Source organism: Ochotona princeps, chromosome 33, assembly GCF_030435755.1.
Source record: "Ochotona princeps isolate mOchPri1 chromosome 33, mOchPri1.hap1, whole genome shotgun sequence".
Taxonomy (NCBI): Eukaryota; Metazoa; Chordata; class Mammalia; order Lagomorpha; family Ochotonidae; genus Ochotona; species Ochotona princeps.
The window spans coordinates 1,217,988-1,235,493 of NC_080864.1; the positions used below are offsets into that span (position 1 = coordinate 1,217,988).

General features: G+C 64.4%; 1 protein-coding gene across 2 annotated transcripts; it reads right to left on the reverse strand.

Moving 5' to 3' along the window:
• Positions 1-1,636: 1,636 nt before the first annotated feature.
• KLHL26 (kelch like family member 26) lies at positions 1,637-16,994 on the reverse strand. 2 transcript variants are annotated; one of them, XM_058657886.1, is made up of 3 exons: positions 16,905-16,994; positions 4,635-4,817; positions 1,637-3,229 (listed from the first exon to the last, which is right to left on the reverse strand). In XM_058657886.1, the coding sequence occupies exons 1-3, from the start codon at positions 16,946-16,948 to the stop codon at positions 1,648-1,650; spliced, it is 1,809 nt and encodes a 602-aa protein (XP_058513869.1). In that variant the 5' UTR covers positions 16,949-16,994; the 3' UTR covers positions 1,637-1,647. The 2 variants fall into 2 exon arrangements, with proteins under 2 accessions (XP_058513869.1, XP_058513868.1); XM_058657885.1 differs by lacking the exon at positions 16,905-16,994 and adding an exon at positions 13,240-13,335.
• Positions 16,995-17,506: the final 512 nt, after the last annotated feature.

Below are 17,506 nucleotides of genomic sequence, written 5' to 3' on the forward strand. Positions count from 1 at the left end.
CATGCAGGCACAGGCCCCTCACGCTGAATCGATCCGGGGAGATCCGGGGGGCGCCCGCCCCTGCCAGCTCATTGGGGACAAGATGTGAGGAGGTGTGAGGTGATCTGGGGGACTTGGAGCTGGCAGAAGCTTCCCGCTGCGTCCCTCTCCCCCCCGGAAGGGGCCGACCCTGCCTCTGAAGGGGGAGGGGTTGGAGGGATCCCGTGTGTGTGTGTGTGTGTGTGTGTGTGTGTGTGTGTGTGTGTCTGTGGGGGTGCTGCAGCCATCAGGCTGTCAGGTAACTCCCACCCACAGGCAAGCCTGCAAGCCACGGGGGGAGGCTGGCGGCCGGAGGAAGTCGGCCAGGCACCCCCGGACCCCAATGGAAGGAGAGGGCATGGTGGCCCCAGATCTGCCGGCTGCCCAGGATGGCACAGGGGCACACTGCTGTTACAGAGGCTGAGGAGGAGCTGCCCCCCGCCTCCCTCCCCATATCTCTCACACACACACACACACACACACACACACACGAGAAACGTGTGGCCGAGCAGGCCGCAGCCGCGCCAGCCCGCGCTGCACCTCCCCACCATAACGTTTTTATTAAATAAAGGGAAATATTAGGAGAGGACGACTGAGGAGGTATGAGGTTAATTCTTTACACGGCCGGGGGGTCACGGGACACGGCATCAATCGTCCGCCAGAAGCCAAGGAGACAATTTAAGTTGCCCCCAGGGCCCGCCAGAACCCGTTTGGAAGACCGGTGTTTGCCGGCTTCCTAAATGAAAAAAAAAAAAAACACACACACACACACCAAAGAAAAAGAAGAAGAAGAAGAAAAAAAGCAGCAACAGGTTTGAGAAATTTAGACATCATCTAAAGACAAGTGTCCCCACTCCGCTGTCCTCCCAGGGCCAGTGGCTTGATCGGCAGCCAGGGCGGCCAAGGGCGCCGGGCGGGGGCAGGCCATGTGCAGCCAGCCAGCCTCGGGGACAGGGCTAGGCCACACGGTGGCATTCTTCAAGTACAGGAGGGAGGAGGGTGGCCGGGTCCCCCACCTAGGCACAGCTGGGCCACTCGGGCCCCATCCTGCCCTGCACTCCCTGCAGGCGCAGGAGGAGTGTTCCCCCACCTGCAGGCCGCCTCTGGGAGCCGGGGATGGCCGCTACCCTGCAGGTGGCCAGCCCAGGACCCCGGAGGTGCACCCCCCAGCTGTGGCGGGGTGGGAGGAGTGGGTGCAGGTGCAGCAGCAACCAGTAGCCGGCAGGTTTGGAGGTTTCAGCTTCAAAAACCCACGGGCAGGGGAGAGGCTTGGGGGGGTGGGGGATGCAGCGCCCACCGAGCACAGGATAGGGGATGTGGACCGGGGTTGTCCTGCCCGCCAGGGAACTGGGTGGGGTTCAACTCTGAGTGCTTGAAACTGCAGGGCTGGGAGAGAGAGAGAGACATGGGCCAAGCCACGCAAATACCACCGCGAGGCACCCCACACCCGCCTAAGGCCGAGAGGACCCCTAAGGAAATAGGGCAGGAGAGGAGGGAGGTGGCTGACCCTCGCAGCCCTGCCTCGCCTGCCCCGGCCTTGGCTTGAATTCTGCTCCGGGAAGGAGGTGGGGCAGGTGGGGCAGGGAGCAGCAGCCGTGGAGAGGGCGGTGCGGCTGGTGCTTCTGGAAGCTACCTCCTGGTCCCAGCCCGGGGCAGCAGGACAGGGGCGCAGGCGACGCCCGCGAAGGACTCGGGGAAGTGCAGGTCCCGCTCCCACTCGTCCGTCTCCGTGTTGTACACCTGCACAATGCCCGTGACATTGTTGAGGCGCCAGTTGTAACCGCCCACGACGTAGATCTTGTGTTCCAGCAGGCAGCAGCCGGCCTCCGACTGGCCGGCCCGCATGGGGCTCACGCTGGTCCACTGGTCCGTCTCTGGCACGTAGTACTCGACGGCCAGCACGTCGAAGCAGCGATCCACGTGGTCCATGCGGCCGCCCAGCGCGTAGATGCGGCCGCCGGTCCCCACCATGGCGTGCAGCACGCGCGGTTCGCTCATGGGCGCCTTGAACTCCCACTGGTCAGCGGCGGGGTCGTAGCAGTGCAGGGCCTTCTTGTCCTCCACCGAAACGCCGTAGCCCCCCGAGATGTAGAGGCGGCCGCCGGCCGTGGCGCCCGCGTGGCCCCAGGTGCGCCGCTTGAGCGAGCACGCGTAGCCCCACTCGTTGCGGCGCGGGCAGTAGCGCTCCACCGAGGCCAGGCTCCCCGCGCGGTTGCGGCCGCCCGTGGCGTACACCAGGCCGCCCAGCACGTTCAGCTGGAACTGGATGCGGCTCTCCTGCATGGCCTGCAGGCGCAGCCAGCGGTTGAGGTAGGGGTCGTAGCGATAGCAGGCGTCCACCGCGCCCTCGCCGCTGCGGTACTGCAGGTGCTGGCCCCCGGCCACGTACACGAAGTTATCCAGCACGGCCACGCACGTGTGGCTGCAGCCCACCTCCATCTCGGTGAGCTCACGGAAGTGGCGGGCGCCCGGCTCGGGCAGCTGATACACCTTGCTGCTGACCGAGCGGTCGCTGTCGGTGTAGGGGGTGCCGCCGAAGGTGACGAGCGAGGGCACATCGGAGCGCACGGCGGTGCGCGGCGACTGCAGCTCGTGCTGGCGGAAGGGCAGCACCTGGTAGTTGAAGGCCTCCAGCAGGTACTGGCGGCACAGCACGTCCTCCACCATGAGGTCCAGGGTTTGCACGCTGTCCACCAGCTCCGAGGCCTGCATGAGCGGGAAGCGGATGTGGCAGAGCACATGGCTGGCGCGCGGCCGGCGCGCGGGGTCGTGCTGCAGCCAGCGCACGGCGGCGCGGAACAGCTCGATCTCCGGGCAGCTCTGCAGCTGGTTGCTCTGCAGGAAGAAGACGAGGCGCTCCAGGGGCAGCCGCAGGAAGTCGTCCTCCTGCGCGATCTGCAAGAAGTGGCGGAAGGTGAAGGCGTCCACCGACTCGCGCAGCGAGGCCAGGCTGAAGGTGGTGGCCATCTGGCCGATGTGCAGGCACGTCTCCACGCTCATGGCCGCCTTCAGGAACTCCTCGCACAGCTCCACCACGGGCAGCATCTGCAGGAACACGGCGGCGCCCAGCACGTCCTGCACGCAGCCCAGGTCCAGTGTCACCTCGGCGCTGTACGCGAAGTCGATGATGTGCCGCAGGCCGCGCGCCGACACGCCCTTCAGCTCAATCACGTCCTGGCTCGCCTCCCGCATGCCGCCGGTGAACATGGCCCTGGGGGACGGGGCGGGGAAGGGACAGGAACACAGCACCGTGGGTCTGGTGGGGATGGGGGAGGAGGGAACTCGTGGGAAGGACAGCGCCCAAGAGATAAGGCAGGTTTTCAAAGCGCTGCCAACGGCTCAACTGGCTAATCCTCCACCTGCTAGCTGCAGCATCCCAGAGGGGCACCAGTTCGAGTCCCGCTGCTCCACTTCCCATCCAGCTCCCTGCCTGTGGCCTGGGAAAGCAGTGGAGGACGGCCCAAAGCCTTGGGACCCTGCATCTGCGTGGGAGACCCAGAAGAGGCTCCTGGCTTCGGATCGGCTCAGCTCGGGCCATCGTGGCCATTTGGGGAGTGAACCAGCAGATGGAAGATCTCGCCTCTCTCCTCTCTGTAAATATGCCTTTCAAATAAAATAAACCTTTATGTATTAGAGCTGTGTGGGGCCTTGCCCATGCCAACCAATTCCTGGCCAGCTGCTGGCTTGAGAGCGGCGGGCCCAGACCAGGCTGGCAGGTGGCAGACGCGGCTGTTGAAGCCGAGCCCCAGAGCTCAGCACACACACTGTCCCCCAGCAGGGAAGGGTCTACCCCACGGCTGCCCGCCCCACAGCCACCCCCCGCCCAGCTTCCCCAGTCCCGGGTCTGGGCAGCCATGACCCAGGGGTCAGGGCTCCGCCAGGAATGGAGCGTTGCTTAGCGGGCTGTGCTAGGGGTCACTGCCCTGTGTCCTGTCCAGAGAGAACCCCAGAGGTCAGGGAACCACTCCCTCGGGGTTTAGCACTGCTGAGTCCCAGGCGAGAGCCAGCCCAGTGCTGTCCCGCTCCGGGAGGGGATTCTGTAGGTCTACGGGGGAACAGCCCAGCCACTTCTAGCTGTCTGAGACCTACTGTCATGAGGGCTGGCGGGTGAGGTGAGCCCCCCTCCCATACCCACGGCTGGCAGCCGGGCTCAGAGGGTTGGGGGCCGTGCGCTGCCAGCTGCCTGTCCCCACTGGGGGCTGCGGCGACAGGAGGCAGCTTTTCCTTTTAAGGTTTCCCTGGCTGCAGGGTGGTGCGGGGGAACCCTTTAAAGGGCAGTGCTGCCAGGCTGGGCCCACCCGGCCCCAAACCCAGAACAAAAATAGCCACAGCACCCTGGCTGCCTCCTCTGCCCACGACGGCTATAACCCACGGGGCAGTGTGGGGGGAGGGCACGGTGCCCGACCTCCAGGCCTGGGAGAAGACAGGGAGGGAGGGGTGGCGCACACCTGGGCTGGGGTACACCTGGGAGCTATCCTCCCACCCCTTGGGCACCCCGGTTCTTCCTCTGGCAGGGTCACTGCCGCCACTGCCCCTGCCAGGCGCTCCTGGCCGGCCCCTCCCTCTGCCAAGGCCAGCGCTGGGGCGCCCCACCCCCACCCGGGGGCCGGTCTCACCTGAAGTAGTCGCTGCAGGCTGCCAGGACCACCTTGTGCGCGTGGAAGGCCTCTGTGTTGATGGTCAGGACAACGTCCAGGAGCTGGCCCTGCGCGCGGAGGGTGGCCAGGCCCTGCAGGAGGCTGGTGCTGTGGCCGGGCGCCGAGAAGGTGCTCTTCAGGGAGCCGTTCTTATCTGCCATGCTGCGAGGGAGAGTGGAGGGAGGGAGTGAGGGTGGGAAGGGACATGTAGCCCAGAGGCCTGGGACCTGGCACATTCCAGAACCTGACATGCACGCGCACACACACACACACACACACAGACACACACACACGACGTTCTAGAACCACCAGATGGAGTTGATAGCCGCCGACGCCATGGGACGGCTCTCAGCCGCCCGCTTTAACGTCATCAGTCTGATGTTATGTGAGTTTCAGTTCAAAACAAAACTAAATACGGGCAAGGGGAGCTTTTCCAGCCCCCCCCCCCCACCGCCCCAGGCCCCAGACACAAGAAGCCCCCTGGGGCTTGGCTCCAGGCCCTTGCACATACCCCACCAAGTCACCATTTCATCTCCATAAACTTGTGTTAAACAAACCGAACTAAAGATACGGTCCAGCTCTCAGAAGGCAAGGGAAGGGGCCCCAGCTGGCATCCTGGCCCCTCGCTGATCGCCCCACCCACCCTGGTACCTGCTCGCCCACCACCTCAGTCAGGTCCAGGAATGTGGGTGCCGAGCAAGCAGGAGGAGACGGGCTGGGGACTGCCCAGGCGCCTCACAGAATACACAGCTCAGCCACCGCCCCTCATCCCACAATCTCTGTGGAGGCCACAGCAAAAGAGCAATCTGTGGAGCTGTCAGGCAGGTGCTCATGATGGGAGGGGAGAGTGTCCCAGAACGGGGCAGGGACACAGCCTGGGCTGGGGTGACAAATGTGCCCTGTGGTAGCTGGGCTCAGGCTGGCCTGGGAAGGTGGACCCCCAGCTGTGAGAAGGTCCATCCATAAGGTCATGACGAGGGTCTCATTGGTCCATGAGACACGTCCACTCCTCTCAGGCCAAGGCTTCTTTCCCCACGACAGTTCTGATGGGGCCCCGACACCTGCTGGACACCCCCCGGGGACATCTCACGGATGTCTCCCCGACACCGCCCTGCACATCCTGGGGGTGACCGCAGCTCAAGGCCCGGGCCCCTGCTACCCACGCCAGAGGCTGGGCAGGAGCTCCTTAGCCCTGGCTGCTGGCCTTAATGGGGCATACCTGTGCATGCCTGGGACAGGAGCGACAGGGGCCGCGGAGCACCCCAGGACACACAGGCCCCTGTCCCGCAACGTGTTCTGTGACGCTGGGTGGCCAGCGCCACCCCTGAGGTCCCAGAGCCAGCTTCCCAAGTCCAGCAGCAACCCAGGAGGACCGCACGCCTGTGAACGGCAGGACGTAGGAAGACAGGCTGAGAGACAGCTCCCACCTGCTGGCCCAGGCCCAACATGGGAGCCGGGAGCACCTTCAGGGTCTCCCATGTGGGTGGCGGGGGCCCACATGCTGGGCCCACCTGCTGCTGCTTCCTGGGCACTGGTGTGCCCTTGGGGGGGTATGAAGTTCCGCACAGACGGGGCAGCTGCCTGGGAGCTGGGAATGACCTCTCAGGCCAGAGAAAGGCAGCAGCCCCAGGCCCACGTGGCGATGACCAGGGAGCTCGTTGTCCACACGTGGCCGCTGGTGTGCGTGCAGCGCAGACTGAGGGGCTGGTGAAGCGTGGCCTCCGTGGGCAGGGTGTGATGGGGTGGGAATGAGGCTACCTCGTTTCCCTACCCCCTGTGGTCATCTTTACCGAAGGGTGGGAAGGCCGGGAAGGTAAAAACGGGGCCTAGCGGGACCCCCAGGAAGGGACAGCCCTGTGGATGCTGTGGCGGGCTGGAATCCCCGCAGCTGGCCTTCCTGGATCAGGTCTGTTCTGGTCAACCCTGCTGGCCTCCCCAGCGTGCCACCCCAACACCCCCAGTCACACACCAGGCCGCGCTGCCGCCCCCATCCCCTGCCCCAGGCACGCCTGCCCAGAGCAGCCAGGAGGCCGGCCCCAGGCGGAGGTGGGCAGGCGTGGGAGGGGCCGAGGATGACTAAGGGCCTCTGGGAGGAGCCCCGTTACTCAGGCCTGCCCCAGACAGGGGGCGGCTGGCGTGGCGGGGCCACGGGCGCCCCGGGGAAGGCGGCGGCCGTGGCCACTCGACTCACCGTCACCCGTCCGTGAGTCACTGCAGCCCTTGCGTCAGCAGCCGCCGTCCGGGCGGTCTCTGGAGGCCCCTCGCTGCCCGCCCCGGCTGCACCCTTGGCCTACGTCTGGCCTCTGGGCGGCCCCCGCCCCCACCCGGGGCCGTACTGACCACCGCCACGCCCCCACCCGACTGCTGTTCCACCGCCCCCAGTATGTCAGCATCAGACAGCGCCTGGTTGGGGAGCCGCTGCAGCCTGACACCCAGGCCCACCCTCGGGACAGAGGGCCCCTTGGTGGGGACTTGCCAGCACTGTGGGGGGGGCTGCACCACCTGCTTGTTGGTGAAGCCTCTAGCATGCCCTGTCCTCTTCCCTCGCACCCTTCATGGGGTCTTGCCCTAGGTGGGTTGGGAGGACTCAGGCTGAGGCCAGCCCAAGTTCAGGCAGTCCCGGGATAGCTGGTGAGGGGAGCCCTGGCAGGGCAAGGGGAAGCACCTGCCGGGGTGGACGGCCCCCCACCTCCCATCCCACTGGCGATGGCTGCTGGCCTGGTCCCCAGTGCCACAGACAGGAAGGCCCTCCGCCAAAAGCCAAGAACACAAAGAATTCCATGGAAGGGCTCTCTGGGGCTTCATACTGCTGTTCTCCCACTCCAGGGCCAAGGCCAGGATGGAGTCTGCAGTGCTGCCCCGCGTATGCAGCTGGCGCTGCGGCCCAGGGACCCCGCGGCCCCTCACATGCCGAGCGCGGCCACGTCCAAAGCCAAGGTCGGTTTTATGGCCCGTGTGCTGCAAGGGGGCTCGCCCAGCAGCGCAGCTGGTTGGCCTGTGTCCCTGGACCTGGAGCATCTGCACCCCGCCCAGGGGTCCCCCGGTGGGGGGAGGCATGTGAGGGGTCAGCAGCCAGCCTGGGGAAGCTAGGGGGGGCTCTGCCACCTCCCCAAGACAGACAATGGGAAACCAGACAGCGTCGCTTTAGGCCAGCCTGGGACACAGCCACACGGGATGGGGGAAGAACAGAGGCCTGTGGGGGTGGAGGAAAGAGACTTGGTGGCAGGGCGGGGTCGGGACAAATACTTGCAGGTGCAAGCGGGAAGAACAGAGACCCCTGGGGGACGGGGTTGCAACAAGACCTGGGCTCAGACCTAAGAGGCAGGCGGCAGAAAACCACGGCAAGGGAAGAGAATGACCCAGTGGACATTTCTTGGGTCCCCTGCCCACCCACCCTGACCCCCTTGCCCACCCTGTCCCACACAGGACCCCTGAGGGAGCCCTCACCAGGCGGGGAGGGGGTGGGGGTGCTTTCCAAGGCACAAAGCAAACAGACCCAGCAAGTACACATGGTCGCCCGGGGCTGCGGGCAGCTAGCTCCTGGCTCTGCCTCCCGGCCCGGCCACTCCCACCCCTGCTGGCTCCCAGCACGCGCCTCCAGGGCAGAGAGGGTGACACACCCCGCCCTGTTGCCCTGACAACCACACATTTTCCCCCAGCTCCAGGCGCCCGCACTGGCCAGGGCTGTCGCTGCTGGAATCTGCCATTGGCAGGCAGCGCTCACGTAAGCCAGTGGTCTCCTGGGACCGCCCCCCTCCAAGGCCGTGGCTCTCTGGGGCACAGCCAGAGGTGCAGGGGGCTGGTCATCAGCCCTCCATAGAAGGGGCAGTTCCTTCCTACCAGGGCTACAGGCCCCAGGTCCCTGGCTCCTCAGGGGACAGAGGGGAAGATACATCAGTGTTTGTGTGGGGTCCAGAGGTGTTCTCTGACGTCCCCACCCCCATCCCCTTGTCTCTCTGGAGACTGAGTTTTCACCAATGTTCAAGGCAGGGCCACCTGGGAGAGCCCAGGCAGGCAGGAGCACCAGCCTCCCACATAGGCGCCAGTTCAAGTCCCAGCTGCTCCACCTGCAATCCAGCTCCTTGTTTATGGGAGAGCAGTGGAGGACGGGTCAAGAGCTTGGGCCCCTTCTCCCCGTGGGGAGACCCAGAGGAAGCCTGTGACTTCAGCCTGGCCCAGCCCTGGCTGCTGTGTGTGGCCACATGCGGAGGGGAACTAGCAGCTGGAAAAGCCCTTTCTGCCATTCTGCCTTGCTAATAAATAAAATACAGTGCAAGGGCTCAGGGGCTGCAGGTGCGGGCAACGAGGGCTCAGGGGCTCAGGGGCTGTGGGTGCGGGCAGGACCTGCCAAGCTCACGAGCCCCATAGTTCCCAGGTCTTGCCCTCCTAGGGGGCCACCCTCCCCGGCACCTGGACTTCAACCTGGCCGTGACCGCCACGTGGGGACAGCAACTAGAGGAAAGCATGGGACTTGCCCACACGTGGGACTGGCACCTTCAGACCATCTCCAAGTGACAGCCAGGGAGATTACACCACAGCAGGTGAGGGGTGGGGGTGGGGAAGGTCCCAGAAACCCCACTGGCCAGGAACAGTCCCTTTCCCCAGAAGTCACCGCGAGCCCGGTGTGCACGGGCTGGGCTACAATCTCCTGGGACGGGACAGGATGGCTCCGACCGAGACCAGTGAGTGAGAGGGTAAATGAGTGGGCTGACAGTGGGTGGACGGGCAGGTGGGCGGTGGAGGCAGGCATGCGTGGACGCACAGGGAGATGGGCGAGTGAGGCAGCAGCTGGAGTCAACCCCCGCTCCGCCGGCTGCCCAGCCCGTCCAGGTGACCTCGGGTACCAGCCTGAATGCTGGGACGTTAGCTTTGGAATACAGTCAACCAGGAAGTCACAGAGCCAACCCAAAGTTCTGACCCTTCACATGTCCACTCCTGTGGGTCCTGGGGGGAGGGTCAGCCGCGCCCCCACCACATCTGGCAGGCCTGCCCCAAGCCCCTCCTGACTACGCCCTGCAGGCCCCGCCCCAGCCCAGCAGGTCCATTAGCAGGGAGCTGGATAGGAAGTGGAGCAGCAGGGACTTGAACCTGTGCTCCTGTGGATGCCCGGCATGGCTGACAGCTGTGCCAAGGACTGTGAATCTGTTACACAAGATATTGAGTCGTCTTTCTGACTCTCGCGACCCAAGGGAATCCTTGATATCTCAAGAAACTTCTGGAAACAGCCGAGGACTTCCCAGCTCTCCCTGTCCTGCACGTGGCCTTCCTGCAGGGCCGGGGGAAGGAGAGGAAGCCCCGTGCCTGCCAGGGGCCACAGCGGGGTGGGGAGCTGTCTGCACCCAGGGCCGAGGGATGCCACGTTTGGCGACCCTAAATGTTAACATGCCGCGGGCGTGACAAAGGCCCATGCCACTCCAGTTGTTCGTACGAGCAATTCACGGAGCGTGCACACGTGTGTGCCTCCCCAGGCCACTGGGACGAGATCTTCAAGAACGAGCTGACTGGAAGTGGGGAGGGGTGGCAGAGCGCAAGTACACAGACGTGCCCGTCCCAGACTCACTCAACATGGATGGAGCAGCAGCCGGGCGGCTGGAGCCTGCGGGGGGATTCTCTCTGATGGATTTCTTAGCCGACCCCATCCCCACTCCCACCCCACCATCCCAGAAAGATTCTAGACGCTGGCTCACTTGTGTGGGAAAGGAGGAGAGGCCAGACCCTCGGGCTCTCCAGCCCAGCCTCACTCTTCCCCGCCCGCCCGCCCATCCCGAAGCCCGGCTTTGACCTCTGTGGAATTTCACAGTTGTGGCGTCAGAAAACATCTTCAAGTCTCCAACCCCGGCTGCCACCATCCCCACCCCCAGCCGTCCACCAGGGCCCTTAATGTGAGCGGAATGGGGGCAATCCCTGAGCCCCACCCCGCCTCTGCCCTGGTAATCCACTAGACGCCCCCTCCCCAACCCACAAGGTGCCGCTTCCTCCGGCTCACGCTGTGGCCTGGCCCAGCACAGCTCTGCTCACTGCTGTTCTCAGCGAGGGACCTCAAGTCCGGCTGGCTGGCCGCGCACCAGAACGCGTCCGTTTAGCTCAATAGCTCACTGGCTCGCTAGGGAAGTGCTTGCTGGCGGGGCGGGGTGGAGGGGGGCTGCCTGGGAGCAGGAAGGGCCCCGAGGCCCGGGGTTAACAAGTGTTAAGAGAGCTCGTCCGTCAGCTGCGGGCGGCTACCAGAGGGCTGAGGCTGGGTCAGCCGGCAGTGGGGACCCAGAGGGCCCGGCCCTGCTTCCCACTTCAGACAGCTGCAAGTGCGAGAGCCAGGGAGGCTGGCTGGGCCGGCTTCAGCTCCAGCTCTTGTGCGCACGCAGCGCTGGGACAGCCTCTCCTTAGCTGTGCAAGATGCATCTCGCCACGGCAGCACCACTCGCTGGCTTCTTATCATGGGGGTTGGGGTGCGACACCTAGTCATCTAGGAGCTCCCAGATAACAGTGCAGGGGGAGGGGGGCACGTGCGGGGTATTTGCCCGGCAGAGCCAGGGTTGGAACCCCCGAGCAAGGAGCAGACAGACTGTTCTGGAAGAGGGGTGGGAGGTGGCCACCTCCGTGTCCACAGGAGCTCCTGCACGGTGTAGCTGCTGGGGCAGGGGGAGCAGGGGTCCCCGGCCTCAGCATCTGCCCACCCCAGCACCTGCCCAGCCCTCAGCCCGGGGCCGCCTGGCCTACCTGAAAGCCCGCATGGTCAGCCAGCAGCAGTGTCCTGGAGCTAGTCCAATCTGTTCAGTGTCACCCAGGCTCTGACTGGAGGGCAGGGGGGTGGGGGGCTCCCTTATCTGTCACCAACCTGCCCTGGTTCGTCCCCTTCTGGGTCCTCCCTCATGCAACCCACAGGCTCTGGAACCTTCCAGGGGCAGCGAGGACCTCTGGCTAGCCTGCCCGGCCTTGGGATGCGGTCATGGAAACCACGCAAGAGACAACAGCTTTCTTTACGGGATGGCAGCGGGCGGCAGCCACGGGGAGAGTGTGTGGGTGTCCAAGAGAGCTGCAAGACCAGGACACCTGTCCCCAACCCGCTAAGCGCCACCCACGCCAGCTGCCCACCGGCCCTTGCTCCTCACAGCAACTGTGGCAGGGTCCCAGGGAGAATGGGGGCTTAGGGTTCAAGCCTCCACTGTAGGGTTCAAGGCCAAGTATGCAACAGTTTCATAGCGAGGACCCCCCACTGGGGAGGAAGTGGGCAGGGCAGCTTCCTCCCTCCAGGTGGGCGGTGGGGGACCAGACACAAGGCTCCCCTGAGCCCTGCCCCAGGGCCTGGCAGAGCCATGACTGGCTGGAGTCTGTGCCCCTCATGTGGGCACCAGCCTTGCACACCAAGGTCACGGACGCTGCCACAGGAGCATGAGCCCGAGCACTGTGGGTTCTTGGCAGTGCCCAGCAGGTGCAGAGGAGCAGCAGGTACCTGCAAGTTGTCCCCTGCTGGGGTTCCACCCCAGCTACCCTGCCTGGTGGGTTGACACTTCAGCCCATTCAACAGGCTGGAAGGAGAGAGGGACCAACCCCAGAAGGACCAACCTCCCTCTTCCCTTTCTCTAGGAATCAGGCAGATGAGGGCCAAAAAGGAGAACCTTCTGGAAGGCCACACCCATCCCAGCATCTGGCAGGGCCCAGGCTGGACCGGACTCTGAGGCCGGCCAGGAGGTGGGGAGTGGGGGGAGCAAAGGGGGTCCTGGAGGAGACCATGCAGCAGGCAGCCAGCGAGTGCCTGTTGGGAAACGCGAGGTGGCCGCCGCTTCTGCATCCGTCACACGATACCCCCGCCCGGGCCCTGGCTGGCCAGGCAGCCGAGTGACTCAGCCAGAACCAGGGTCCGCCCCGGCACCTTGGGGGAGGACGGGCGACAAGACCACCAAAAGACCCCAGGTGTCAGAGGTTCGTGGCCAGAATGGTCACCGGGAACTCCGCCTGCCGCAGCCAGTGGGGAGTGTGTGTGTGGCGGGAGGGAGGAGAAAGGGGGGGGGTCCCTTGCAGCCGTGGGACATGGTGGGGGGGAGCCAGACACCCCTCTGGGCAGCTGCAAGGATGTCTGGCGGGAGAGTTGGAGGAGGAGCAGGCCACACGTAGGGAACAAGTGTCTTTTGTGCGCCTCAGCCTGCGGCCGCCACCCCACCCCACCCCACCCCGCCGAGGCTCGAGGTTCGGCTGGGTCACAAGCGACTGCGCCAGGCAATCCGGGTTTTGAGCATCCCTTGAGATGGGGAAGAAAAGTGAGCTCCGACCCCCGCCTCCCCAACACACTACTACCACAACCTGGCTGGTTTCAGGAGAGAAGTTGGAGCAAACAACTTACGTAAGGGTGGGGGCGGGCTGGGGGAGGGCAGCTTTCAGGCAGAGCTGAAGGGAACACCGGAACCACCCCTAGCCCTGGCCAAAAGGAGAACCTTCTGGAACAAGCCAGGCCAGCCCCTCTAGCCAACAGCAGCCGCCCAAGCCACTCCCCTGGTGCCCACAGATAACAAAAAGGTACCTCCCACCTAGCACACAGACACCTCCCTCTTGCCAACCCCCACCCCAGCCGTATTTCTCATGGGACACTCACTCCTCCGTGTCCATAGGCGTTGCGAGCAGGCCACGAGGACCCTGCACCCCGGCCATCATTCTGTGCCCGAGACAGCTCCTGGCAACTGGACGCCAGCAGGTGTGTTCCTCAGAGATGCCTAACGGCTGAACCTGTTCAGGATGGCCAGGGTCAGAGTCCCACATCCCCCTCCAGTCGGTAATGCAGATTCAGAGAGATGGGAAGGAGCTCAGGGGTTGGGGTTGGGGTCAGACGGGTTGAATTCTCCCCAGTTTCAGGATGTGTCCTGGCCATCGCAGACACTTGGGGCAGTGAGGGAGCAGATGGAGCCCGTGCCTCTCTGACAAGTCCTAAACGGAAGGTGATTCCGCTGTGCCTGCTGGGCTGAGTGCCACGCCTATATACGAAGTGCAGTGCTCCCAACTGATACAAGAGGCCTCAACAGGGGCTGGCACGTTGGCTCCACTAGTAAGCCCTCACCTCCAAGCACCACGTGTGGGTGCGGCTTCAAGTCCTGCTGCTCCACCTCCCTCCCTGCCTGTGGGAAAACAGCCTTGGGACCCTGCACCCTCAGCAGAGGCCAGCACCCTCACAGTGCAGGCAGGCAGCGGGAAGGTGTGGGCACCATCCCACCTCATAGCATCAAAGGCATCTCAGATGTGAGCTGGCTCAAGCTCCTGCCCCCAGAGACCTACACCACCAGCAGCTGAGCCAGAGAAATTCCAGCCACACCTCCGGGGTAGGTAAAGACACCCTGCTATGTGGGCAGCCACCTGCCCCGCTCCAGGCTCTGCTGGAATTCCAGCAGGGATGCTGGAATCTGAAGACCAGAGCCCAGAACCCAGGCCCTCGGATCGGCTGTCTGCTTGTGTACTCCACGTGGCCAGAACAGCTGGAGCTGAGCTGATCTGAAGCCAGGAACCTCTTCCAGGTCTCCCACGCAGGTGTAGGGTCCCAAGGCTTTGGGCCGTCCTCCACTGTTTTCCCAGGACACAAGCAGGGAGCTGGATGGGAAGTGGGGCTGCAGGGATTAGAACCGGCGCCCATATGGGATCCCGGCGCATTCAAGGCGAGGACTTTAGCCACTAGGCCACACCGCTGGGCCCAGGATAGGAGATCTTAACCACCAGGTTAGACACCTGCTTCCGTAAAAACAGGCAGCAGATTGAAACAACACATTGTATCATTCAGCAGCTGAAGGCAGCCCATGGGGGAGGGGGAGCATCTCCCTGAGGTCATTATGGACAGAAGATGCTGCACACACCTGTAAGAACACCTCAGCCTCACCAAGCGGGGGCGCAGGGGAACAGCAGGAATCCTAGTCCTCCAGCCACCTGAGGGGGACAGCCAGCCCCGCGTGACCACCGCCCCTGCGGGGGACAGCCAGCCCTGCATGACCACCGCCCCTGCGGGGGACAGCCCAACCCCACGTGACCATGACCGCCACCTGCAGGAGACACGCCAACCCCGTGTGACCGCCCCCACCTGCAGAGTGAATCAGATGAAACATCCCTACCTGTTTCTCCCCCTGCCTTTCCAATAAGCAAATCTTAAAAAAAAAAAAAAACAAAAAAAAACAAAAAGAAGAACAGAAAAAGGAGAGGTCAGGCACAATGGCTCAACAAGCTAATCCTCTGCCCACAAGTGCCAACATCCCATATGGGCCCCTGTTTGTATCCCGGCTGCTCCACTTCCCATCCAGCTCCCTGCCTGTGGCCTGGGAAAGCAGTGGAGGACGGCCCAGAGCCTTGGGACCCTGCACCCGCGTGGGGAACCCAGAAGAAGCTCCTGGCTCCTGGCTTCAGATCGGTACAACTCTGGTCATTGTGGCCACTGGGGGAGTGAACCAGTGGACGGAACATCTTCCTCTGTCTCTCCACTGCCTTTTAAAAAAAATTAATACTAAAAAAAAGCTTCACTGAGCCAAGATGAATGAGTTATTTTAATTTGTTAATTTGTTTTAATTAATGGCACCTTAACCAGGTTCTTTATGAATGAGCCTCAGGGGGCCTCCGTTGCGTGGCTGGCACCCACACAGGAGTGTGCAGAGAAAGCACTGCATGACGGGCCCCGGTGGACCCGGATGGAACGCAGGCCTCTGGCCCGGCCCTGGCTCTGGAGCCCATTTAGGGACGTGAAGCAACACATGGAGGAATGTTCTCTCTCTGCCTTCCAAATGAAAAACAGGTTTTTTGTGTGTTTTTTTTAAAAGACTTTATTTATTTACTTTTAAAGATTTACTTTATTTTTATTGGAAACTCAGATATACAAAGAGGAGGAGAGACAAAGATCTTCCATCTGCTGGTTCACTGCCCAGGCGGCCAGAACACCTGCCAGAGCTGAGCTGATTCAAAGCCAAGAGCCAGGAGCTTCTGCCGGGTCTCCCACGCGGGTGCAGGGTGCCAAGGCTTTGGGCCGTCCTCCACTGCTTTCCCAGGACACAAGCAGGGAGCTGGATGGGAATTGGGGCTGCAGGGACTTGAACCGGCGCCCATAAGGGATCCCGGTGTATTCAAGGCGAGAACTTCAGCTGCTAGGCTGCCGCACTGGGCCCTCAGCCATGCGGGGTGCTGGTTGCTGTGTTGCCAGGTGTGGCTCATTAGGAGTCCTGCTAAAAGTCTCCACTTGCGTCCAGCATGATTGCTGTCAGTCACCATGCCCACGCCTCCCTCACTCCCTGAGGCACACCATGCACCCTGCCCTACGCCCACTCCCAGAGGGGCGGTGCACACACTTGCCTGACTGCGCCCACACCAGTGCGCCCAGGAAGCTCGGGCCCTTTGCAGGGTACCACCTGTGTGCCCTCATGCGCCCAGGCCAGCAGGCTGGTTCTGCCCGCCCCCTGCAGCCTTGGGAAGGTGAGGACGGGGCCTTTGGGGTCACACAAGCCTCCACCTGCACAAGGGGCAAGCCTTTACCTGAGGGGCACAACCCCAGTAACAACACCACAGCACAACCCGGGGACGCAGAGGCAGAGCGTCCAGCCCCATCTCACCTCCCACCCCTGCTCCAGCCGGGCCGGGCCTCCTCCAGGAGCACCCCACATCCAAGGCAGCTGCACACCCGGCTCAGGGACCCGGGGCAGCTGAACACCCAGCTCGGGGGGCCCGGTGGCAGCTGCACACCCGGCTCGGGGGGCCCGGGGCGGTTGCACACCAAGCTCGGGGGGCCCGGGGCGGTTGCACACCAAGCTCGGGGGGCCCGGGGCAGCTGCACACCCGGCTCGGGGGGCCCGGTGGCAGCTGCACACCCAGCTCGGGGGGCCCGGGGCGGTTGCACACCCAGCTCAGAGACCCGGGCAGCTGCACACCCAGCTTGGGGGGCCCGGTGGCAGCTGCACACCCGGCTCGGGGGGCCCGGGGCGGTTGCACACCAAGCTCGGGGGGCCCGGGGCGGTTGCACACCCGGCTCAGGGACCCGGGGCAGCTGCACACCCGGCTCGGGGGCCCAGGGCCGTTGCACACCCAGCTCGGGGGGCCCGGTGGCAGCTGCACACCCAGCTCAGGGACCCGGGGCAGCTGCACACCCAGCTTGGGGGGCCCAGGGCAGCTGCACACCCAGCTTGGGGGGCCCGGGGCAGCTGCACACCCGGCTCAGGGGGCCCGGGGCAGCTGCACACCCGGCTCGGGGGACCCGGGGCGGTTGCAAACCCAGGCCCACACCCGACTGGCGGGGTCCGGCCTTACCTGCTCGGGCGCTCGGGGCCGCCGCCGCCGCCGGACTCCGCCATCTTCCCGCCGCCGCCGCGCTTTGAGTGACGGGGCCGCGCGCGCCGGAGGGGCGGGGCCTGGACGAGGGCGGGGCTGACCTGCGGAGGGGCGGGGCTTACAGGAAAGCGTGCACACACTGGGCTGAGATCTGCATAAAGGGCGGGGCCTAGTGGGAGAGGCGGGACTCTCGGTGTGCGGGGAGGAGCTGCTGAGTCTCTCGAAGGGGCGGGGCTGGCCTCGAGGTGGGGCCAATGCTAAGGAGGGGGCGGATTCAGCGAAGGGGCGGAGTCGGGTGCAGACAAGGGGCGTGGCCAGGCGAGAACGTGGCAAAGCTGGGTCTAGGGACAGGTGGCCCTGGGAGGGGTGTGGCCCTGGGTGGGCGTGGTCTGCCCTCCAGGTGGGGCATGCAAGGTAAGGGGTGGGTGGATCGTGTTCAGTGAACAGGGTTTGCGTGGGACTGAAGCAGGGGCGCCAGGCGTGCAGACGGGCAGCTGATGGGGGTGCAGGCAGGGTGCTGGGAGGGGTGAGACCTGGGGACCCCAAGGTATCAGCTGTGAGGATGAGGTGGGACAAGGAAG